Source organism: Melospiza georgiana, chromosome 9 (assembly GCF_028018845.1).
Source record: "Melospiza georgiana isolate bMelGeo1 chromosome 9, bMelGeo1.pri, whole genome shotgun sequence".
NCBI classification, from domain to species: Eukaryota; Metazoa; Chordata; class Aves; order Passeriformes; family Passerellidae; genus Melospiza; species Melospiza georgiana.
This window is the reverse complement of record NC_080438.1, coordinates 15,404,286-15,414,348: the sequence shown is the minus strand read 5'-3', so window position 1 is coordinate 15,414,348 and position 10,063 is coordinate 15,404,286. Positions and strand designations below refer to the sequence as shown.

Below are 10,063 nucleotides of genomic sequence, written 5' to 3'. Positions count from 1 at the left end.
CTGATTCAAGCTACTGAAAACTTGAAGGGGTTCATCATGGCCATGGGAGAAATATTTTCCAGCTTGCAGATATTTGATAGCTTATCCATCTTTGGAGTATTAGGCTTTATATCTAAAAGGCTTGTATTTCAGTGTTATTTCAGAAACAACGAGGGAAAGAGAAAGAGAGAAACCCCAGCCTTTACTTTCCCCCTTCACAGTCATTCAGGCTGAGCTGTCAACATATGGCTCTGTCCTCTTCTTTCCTCCTAGAGCTCCTGTTCAGAAAGGTAATGCCAGGGTCCGTGTTCAAGACAGGGTCCAGCAGGGAAGCCAGGGGAGTCTGTTCTCATAGTGTTGTAGCGCTTTCCGGACTGCAGCTGGGACTCATTTCAGGCCGTGCTGTGTCTCCCGGTGTCTCCGTAAATCCACCTTCCGCTGGAAGCCTTTGCCACACAGATCACAGCCAAAGGGCTTGAAGCCTGTGTGCTTCCGACTGTGGGTGATGAGGTTGGAGCTTTGACTAAAGGCTTTTCCACACACCTGGCACTTATGAGGCTTCTCCCCTGCAAGCAGAAGGTGGGAGAGAGAGAGGCTGTGAAAAAGGCGACATGCTGATTATGTGAAACCACAGCAAATATACACTGCTACTTAGGGCTTATCAAAGAGATTTTTGTGTGATTACCTAAGTCATTTTTACAAAAAGACATGGAGTTGGGAGCCCAAGGCAGAGCATTAACTGAGCAGGCCTGGACTTGGGTGCACCTCCATCAGCTCAGCATAGTCCTGAGAGTAGCCTGAAGCACAGAGTGCTCTCAGGACACCAGCCCTTGTGTGTTTGTCTGCATGGGCTCTGTGAAGTTTAAACTGGCTTTGTGTCCTAGGAATATGAGGAACTCCTGGAAAAGTGATGAATGCCTGACATTGATTACTATACCATCAGCATGAGGGCAGGTGGAATAGGTAGATAGAAGTTGTTAAAACAAACCCAATGATCTGGGATCTGTCCCCAAGGGAGGTATGAGGGCCATTAAGTGAACCCTGAAGGGCAGGGTTCATCCAGGGCTCTCTCTGTTCCCCACACTGCAATGCTAGCAGTCAGAGCCCTGAAGTTCTCCTGCAGGCAGATAATGTAAATGGGAATAAATACAACCTCTGGAACTTCTACAGAGAAGTCAGTGACAAAACTCCATGGGAGCAGGATCCAAGTATATTTTCCTACTGTTTATTATCAAATAACAAATTAAAGGGAACCCAACCACAATAACAAGCCGGATTTTCAGAGTGGCTTTGCACCTGCAGAGCCCACTGGCTTCAGCTGGGAACAACAAACTCTTTGGGTGTTTGAAGTTCAGATTCTTAGAATCAACAAAGTAATGCAAAGTGTGCTTAAGGCTCATTTCACAAGTATATGGTGCATATGAAAGGAATCCCTCATTCAGTTAAAGACCTGCTTTTATATTAGCAATTTAAAAGCCCAGGCACAGTTTCTGATCTTACAGGAAAATAATCTGACTGATTTAGAATTTGTCTGAAATTCTACTTAATCAAGCATAATTTTAAAAAGTTACTAGGGAGCTACTTCTTGTATTATTTCATAAACAGTTCATTTTCATTCAGCAATATTCAGTGAAAAATCTTTATAAGTAACATTTACTATTCACAGTTTGTCACCTAGAAAAGTCACAGCCAAGCAGTGCTACGTATAGTGCCTTTCTCTACATATTTGCCCTTTTTAGGCTTCACCCTTTATATCTGCTAGTGGCCACTATCAGGAAAAAGGACTTTGATCATCTGAACTGTACATTTGTCCAGTACAACTCATATTTCATGTCTACAGGTTCTTCCATATCTTACACATTCATTTCCCTCTACTCAAGTGAACCATGCAGGTCTGAAAAGCAAGATATTCTTTTAATGATTTCTGATATGATAAACCTGCCTTCTCACTGAATGATACTTTTGAAACAATTTCCTTTGGTGATTCACCTGCGCTTTATATTAGTTTCCATGTTTATTAGTAACAGTGAAACTTGAGAACTCTGCACCTCTCCTATTCAGTATCAAACTGTAGCCATTTCTCAGAAAGTCCAGGTGGAAGTGCAGACAATCTCTGAACAAATATTTAGACTAAGACCTAGGCCCTCTAGTTTAGTGTTTGATCTAGAGGAGGAGACTCCTGTTGTTCCTATTGTAAATTGGTAGATCCTGCAAAAAGCAATGCTGAAATCAAATTTACCTGTCATTTTCCCGGGACCTCAGCTGTAAATCAAGGCCACATGAATATAATACTCTACAAATCATCTTACACAAAAGCCTGTGAATAAACATTGGTGGATCCTATTAAGGGAACACTGATTGGATTGCGAGGATTTTTGTAGGTTATTTTGCAGCTGCTGTCCATTAAACCTCCTCCAGATCACCCTGCTTTGCCCAAGTACAGCTCAGGTAACATGAACAGCAGCAGGACAGTGAGAGGGATAGGGAGGTGTGTGTGCTGTCCCAGCTGAGGACAATGGGCTGCTGCAGAGAGACCTCTGAGAGCTGCCCTTGTGCTGGGGCTGACACTAGCAGTTGCAGGGCTGACCTGTGTGAATGAAGGTGTGTTTCTTCATATCAGATTTCTGGTGGAAGCGCTTCCCACAGTACTGGCACGGATAGGGTCGGGTGTCTGAGTGGATGAGCAGGTGGGTGGAGAGAGTAGATGATCTCTTAAAACTCTTGCCACAAATCTTACAATCAAAGCTGCGTTCCTGCAGAGAGATGAGCCCAGACACACACATCACACCAATGATCCCATCAGCAACAAACTGCCCAGCAGCATGTGAGTGTTGCCCCTTCTGCATTAGCAAGAACTTACACTTCTCCAGAGAGCTGGACTGGCCTACACAGGTAACACTGGCTTGATAGCAGCACCACATGATAAAAAAGATAATAGATCTTCTCCTAGTGCTGTGCACTACTAAAATGTAATTGAACAGCTCTTCCTGCTGGCAGGAATGGCCAGGTGGGAGCAACCCCAATGGACTAGGCAGAGTCTGCCAACACACTTTATCAGAGGCCTGAGACACAATCACTCTACTGGGAAGCCCAACAGCTGCAGCACTGTTCAGAGGCCACCTCTCCACTGTACACAGGAAAGCGGGTGCCAAGGGCTGCTTGGGTCTCTTGGGAAATCCCTCTGGTAGACTGAGTTCTGGCATGGTAACAACTAACTGCTTTTTTTAGTTCCATTAAAATTCAAGTGGAAGTTATGTAGAGCATCTGGGACAAACAGCTTTTCAGCTTACTACTTTAACATATAAAACCAAATATATTAAGATCTTACTGTCTTTCACCTCTCCCTCATACACTCCTCTCCATCAGTTTCTTTTACCACATATCATCTCTTCTTTACATCCCTCAACTTCCATTGCACCTTCTTCTTCCTTCTTTGCTTTCTTCAATGCTTTCACAGAATCACCTTTATTTGGCTTTTATGCATTCTCCCCAAAATGCTGTCACCTCCATGGACACATTACGCAGTGCTGCTCTTTTCACCATTGTTTCGTGGATAATGAGAAATCTCCCTTCATTGTGTGCTCTGCTGGTTGCACACTCACAAAATTACAAAGAGCAAAAAAACATTACTGTAACTCTATCCTCCAAAAGTCAATCTGAAGAAGGAATTTTTGCTGGGTCAGGTGGGTGGGGAAGGGGAAATATGGCATGGTATCAGCAGGTGGAAAATGTTACAAGTCCTCCTACCAAAATTAACCACCATATGCTTTTGGTGTGTGACTCAGTGTGTCGAGACGGGTGAAGTCAGTGCCCTATACCTGAATGGTCGTTTAGATGTTCCCTGCACTGACAAAAATTACTACAAACAAGGGAAGACTCACTTCTTTGTGGGAGGGAGGAGAAAGAATGAGGAGTGCTGCATCAGAAGAAATCACACTGAGTTGCTTTAGCTGTTAAAAAAATAGCCAACATCTGCATTACAATTTCCAGCTCTGAGAGTGAACATTTATTATTTTCTGTTACTCCTTGAGTGCCAGAAGTGCACATTGCTTAATACAGACTACGCAGGAAAGGTCTGAAGAATAGAAACAAAGCCTGTGTTCTTTAATTACCTGATAGCTCCTCTGCACGCTAACTGGTCACCCTTTCCTCTACTGTCACCACATTCTTCACCTACAACTGCCCACTGCGGCTCTCCCACGTTCTCTTCCCCTCCTCAGGATAGGTCTCTGCCTCCTTGCCCTGTATTTGCCTTCGTGGCTTCCCCAGCCAGCAGAATGGAGCAGCTGGCCCTGGCCCCCAGCCGCCCGTGCTGGCAGCCTGCCTGCTCTCACCTGCGAGTGCACGGCCTTGTGCTGCTCCAGGCTGACTGCATGGCCGAAGGTCTTGCCACACATGTCACAGGCAAAGGGCCTCGTGCCGCTGTGTGAGCGGCGCACGTGCACCTCAAGGCCATGCGGTGTGGAGAAGACCTGAGGAAACAGAGTACACAGCGTCAAGGTTGCCAGGGAGAAAGGGCTGGGGGGAGTCAGTCCAGTGCGGGAGAAAGGGATCCCTACCTTGCTGCACTTGACACACTTGTAAGAGCCAGCGCTGATGAGCAGGGGGCGGCACAGAAGGTCAGACTCCACTTTGATGCCACCTGGCCCCTTCTCCTGCTGCAGTCCAGGCTGCGTTTCGGTATAGAGTCCAGGAGCTGCTGCTGGCGGCCGCTCAAACAGCCCCGGACCCGGGGAGCTGAAGTCACCGTACAGTCCCAGGGAAGAGCTGCACTCGGCCCCATAGAGGGCGGGCTCCGAGCCTCGGTCGCAGAAGAGCCCCAGGGCTGAGGTCCGCTCCAGCCCCGGGCAGGGCCTGTAGCTTTGCACGAGGTGCCTGAGCTCGGAGCCACCCAGGCTGTTCCACATGTAGGGTTTGAAGGGCACCGAGAAAGGGGGTGCTTCATCTAGGGACGGACACACAGATCTCTCCGAGGCTGTGGAAACACAAGGGCATGGGAATTGGTGCACTTCACAATCCACACTATAATGAGGCAGAACAGTCTCAGCATCCAGGCTTATGTCCAGAGCCTGACCCCTGTACTGCACTTTGAGGCTGCCCTTTCATCTCAATAGGAGGATATTTTATATTGCATATTACAATCTGAGTGTCCAGTACTAACTTCTTACCCAGTTATTACTCCAGCCAAATTATTTAAACCCAACATCAATTTTGTCTACTTCCTTCTCTGGATAACTCATGTGTACACACTGATCTGACTAGCAAGACTCTAAACAACTCAGTCTGCAACTTCCTACAGTTTTATCTGCAGATTCTTTGAAACATGTATCTACCATATCCTAAGATGGACATCAAAGCTGACAGTCCACATGTTTAAGCTCTGATGGAGATCACACACACACAATATATATATGTGTGTGTGTGTGTCTGTGCAAATATAACATTACAGAGGTGCCAGGCAGAGCAAATGTGCTCAGATTTACCTGGTCAACAAAATGAAAAAAACTTGTTGCACAATTTAATGCCCAAATCTAGTCTCTCAACTTAATGCCACAACTGACCATAACTATACTGAAATTACTTCTCATCTGAAAGAAAATCATAGTTGTTTCAGATTGCTCTGAGGTTCTCCATATAAAGAAATTGAGTCCACCCAAAACACAGTGCTTTGTAAAATCATTGGGATGGGCCACATCCAAACCCAAAGACACAAACCCATTTTCCTAGCAGTCATAATCAAAGCAAATTTCCACCAGGGCAAGATAAATGGCTTCAGCAGGCTCGAAGAGGCTTGCCTTCAGCAGTGGCATCTGACCAATGCAGTGGGCACACGAGTCACACTTGGGGAGCGGAGTCTGATACAACGGCAGGAGCACAGCTTTTGAGAGGAGAATCTAAAGGCACAACTGCTCAAGGAGCCTCACATGGAGGAAAGCACAGCTGGGACGGAACATGAGGCACCAGACCCCAACAGTGTCTGCCAGAGATGCTGATTAATGCCTGAGGTGCACTGCTTTCACTCCTTATCATAACAGGCAGCAGCACTGGGAGAGTCAAATGTCTCCACTGGACAAGTTTTAGTGAGGCAAGGAAGAGATGAATCAATTAACTACTGAAATGCTGATGTCTTCATGGAGATATTGGCTTCCCTTATAACTTGGGCTTCCAGAGTAACCTCCTTTAACCAGAAACTTGTCCACCCACAATGAATCTCTTACTTATTCATGTCAGCTCCCACGGCTTTTTCAGCTGTTGGCAAACCAAGATAAATGCGGGTGGACTAAGCAAAGAAGGCACGATGTGTTAGGGTATCCACTTGGATAGGCAAGTGGTCACTGAGGGGTTACAGAAGGCAGTAGGAAACGAGGTTAAAATTGAGCTTTGAATGACTTGACTTTTTCCTATCTTTTACATAATTTCAGATGTTCACAGTCTCAAATTCTTCCATTGAAATTAGCAATCTTTTGGTTGGAAATATACGCACACATACCAGCTGGGACATTTGAAGAGGGTGATGAAATCAAATTAGCTGACATGGTGTTCAGCATGATTTTTCCTGTTCTGCACTGACTGCAAAGTTGTGGTCACCATCACATCATCTATCTTGTGTCTTTGCAACCAGTTTCAGTGTTGCCATCTCACATGATTTTATCACAAAATTCAAACCTATCTTAAAGTCCCAGCTCTTGAAATGGCATGATTTCATCAAGCCCTCAGCTCTGCTTTTGTTTGTTCTTGTTATAAGTTTATTTTTTCCTTTTAAAGTCAACTTGTAGCTCAAACTGTAAGAAAAGCATGAAAACATAAACCCTCAATATTTCAACACTAGAACTGAATATCCATAAGGTATTACTTACAATCTTGACTTCTGAGCCAGCTCATTGAGTGAGAGGGAAGGCTGACCTGATTTTTGAGCCCTTGGAATTGGCAATACAGTATACAGTGAACATTGCACCACAGATCAGTTTGCGTGCAATGTTCCTTCCATCACCTCACATGCTTTGGAGCCCTCTCAAGCACAAATGCAGGGTATTTCCTCACAATATACTCAAGCTATCCAAGCTTAGTGGCAAAGCAACCTCCAAACTCTGCTCTCCCACACTGCAAGGCATTTCTGTATGTGCCTCTTCTCCACATCATCTAGGGGGGAGCAGAGGCACAGAGAAATATTCTCCCTCATTTTCCTAGAAATTCTGTGCAGCCGTTATAGAGACTACTTCTGGGAGAAAAAAAAAACAAACAAACAAAAAAACACAACAAAATCAGTGCTTGTTTTTGAAGGCAAGACAAACTCAACCTTAATTGGTTGGCAACAGATTGATATGCACAGCAAAAAAAGATTGGAGCATCCTCTTACACAAAACACTACATTTTCTGCACAACTCCATTATACACAGGAAAAGTCTTTCTCCTTCTGCAGCATCAACAGGCTCATCAGGAGCTACAAATACTGCTGCACTGAGCTGTCATGCACCTTCTGCATATGCACATGTGTGTGATTAGACACATGTAGAAGGTGAGATTAAATAAAGTGATTTGCACTGGTGTCTGTGCAATTTTTGCACTATTATGTCTGTGTGTTTGATGACTGCCTACATCAGCAGCACAGCACTCAAAGACCAAAGTGAAATAAATACAGCTTTCACTGCATATTGAATTGCAACCTGCAGCTGTGTTCACTTCCAGAGATACAGGAGTGGTAGTACTACTCACCACACGCCTTCAGCGTGATTGAGAACCTGCATTTCTCACCTGGTCTGCCTGGCAAAGCACAAAAATTGTGCCCCATCTGAACACAATTGTAGGAATACTGTCTCTCACCACTGCATGTTGCAGAAGTGACCTAGACACAAATTCCAGCTTCACACTGAGTCAAAGAAAGCAGCTGGAAGGCAGTGGGGCTGGAGGAGGTGAGCTGTGGGAGGAAGCCCAACTATCTAATCCTGTTGCCACTGCCTTCATCATTAATATAACAGCACGTCACTCAATGCACTGAGATTCATTTAATAAAGCTCTTATGTGCTTGGAGTCCTATACATTCCCAAACCTCCTTTGAATGGGATCAGACGGCCCCAGGATTGCCCATCCCACCCTGAAGAATCTTGATCTGGGGACATCGTCCTCATTTTGTAAAGATATCTTCCCTGGACAGCCTGATGGTTGGTCAAAAGCTGATGAATGTGAAGGAAGAAATAAGAGGGAAGGAGGAAAAGGCAGAGCAGACCTGCTCTATTTCACATCTATCTTTTTGACACCCCGTGAAAATGGTCTGTTTCCTGTGCAGAAATTGTAGTTATTTGGGAAAGGAGAAGCAGGAAAAATTCATTAGAACAAAAATTACACACATTGCTACTGTGTCTGTGCAGAAATATTACCAGAAGAGTTTGGTCTGGTGTGTCATTTGCACAGACTGAAAGTGTCCTGTGGCTGATGCTGGATAGCATTTTGAATGTCCATTAACGGAGCTTAGGACTCTTGAAAGAAGATGCGGCTTTAAAAATGCAAATTCAAATCATTACAATTAGCCATTCATATGCACGGACACTGCAAAGACGAAGTGGGAATGGGTGGCAAACCGGGCTAAGTATTTTTTTGCTGGCGTCTGCTGTCAGTCGGTAAAGCTGACACAATTTTTCCTTCATCAAGACAAAAACTGTCCTTTTTCCAGCTGTCTCTTTTTAATCGAGGCAATAAAAAGTGGTTATATATATACATATTTTTGTTCTAAAATGACGCCATTTTATTTTTAAACGAGATAAGTATTTGTGCCAGGCTGGGGACAGCGTCTTCCACTGCTCCAGCCACATCAAAGGCAGGACAAGGGAGCTAGAGACAGGCGCTGCAGCCATAAGTGTGAGTTTCCTGGATTTGGGGTGTTTAAATCTGACCATCATTGGGTTTTTTTCCCTCTGTTTTTTACAAATGTGTTTTTAGAAAAGAAAAATAAACAGACATTTTAAAACCCCAAACCAAACAAAAATACAAAGAAACAAAAACACAAAACAAAAAGAAAACCCCCAACCAAATAGCAAAAGAAAGGGCGTTAGGAGAATGTCTAGCCGGCTGTACAAAACACAAAATCAGCTCTGTTTACTGCAGGTATATAAATTGCCTATACTGTCTAAAAAGACTGAAAAATTCTGTGGAGGCACGACACCGTAGGAGAATGCTAGGACCTTTTAAACATAACCTGGCTTGCCTCTAACAATTAATCACAAATCAAAAAATAACACCCCATATCACGACAACTTTCCTGCTGTAGCGTGTCACCTGCTGCTCCCTCAGCAGCACAATACGGGCTGGAAAAGCAACCCAAAAGAAGGAACCCGAAAACGAGGGGAAGGAACAGATTCTGGCAAATCTGGGGGAAAAGTAATAATAATTTTTAAAAGGGCCAGGCAAATCTGTCCCTTATACTCGTTTGTGGTGGTGGCGCACAGCCATGAGCTGCATGGCCCAGTGCCCCACGGCACGGGCACGGACATGCAGCCGGACTCTCGCTGAGCGCGGCTCTCCCCGGTCCTACCTGGCGAGACGGAGGGCGAGGGAGGTCTCCAGAAGTCCTCGAACTCGGACACTCTGTCACAGACGCTGCCCTCGCAGCTGGGCGCTGACTCGGAGGTGCCATCGGCAACCTCGGTAAGGTGGGATTCCGGGGAAAAGCGCCCCCGGGAAGGCTCCGGATCGGGCAGGGCGGTGCGGCACAGCTCCGTGTCCTCGGGGATCTTGCAGGGGTCTGCAGGGCAAAGGAGAAGAGGGAACTCCTCAGCGTGGGTCCGTGGTGGGAGGCAGCCACCTCCCGCGCGGCCCGCTCCCGCCAAGATTTGATGCCCGACTCTCTCCAAGCCCGCATCAGCCCCTCCGGCGTCCCGCAGGGGCTGCAGAGCGACCGCCCGGTGCCGAGAGCACCGAGGTGATGTCGGGCAGGTGGACAGTCTCCGAGTGAGGATGCGACAGAGGGACTCCTACCTGCACAGATCTGGGCTAGCACCGTCTCCAGCCGCAGGCTGTAGTCCTCGTCAGCAGAGCGAGGCTGGTGGTAGCTGTGCGCTTTCTTGCTCTTCACTAGGAAGGACCTCGGCAT

The 10,063-nt window shown here is 46.0% G+C and overlaps 1 protein-coding gene across 1 annotated transcript; it reads right to left on the bottom strand.

Annotated features, from left to right (window-relative positions):
• Window positions 1–366: 366 nt before the first annotated feature.
• GFI1 (growth factor independent 1 transcriptional repressor) lies at window positions 367–10,063 on the bottom strand. The gene is made up of 6 exons (XM_058030398.1): window positions 9,935–10,063; window positions 9,506–9,704; window positions 4,539–4,954; window positions 4,314–4,451; window positions 2,567–2,732; window positions 367–545 (listed from the first exon to the last, which is right to left on the bottom strand). The coding sequence occupies exons 1-6, from the start codon at window positions 10,061–10,063 to the stop codon at window positions 367–369; spliced, it is 1,227 nt and encodes a 408-aa protein (XP_057886381.1).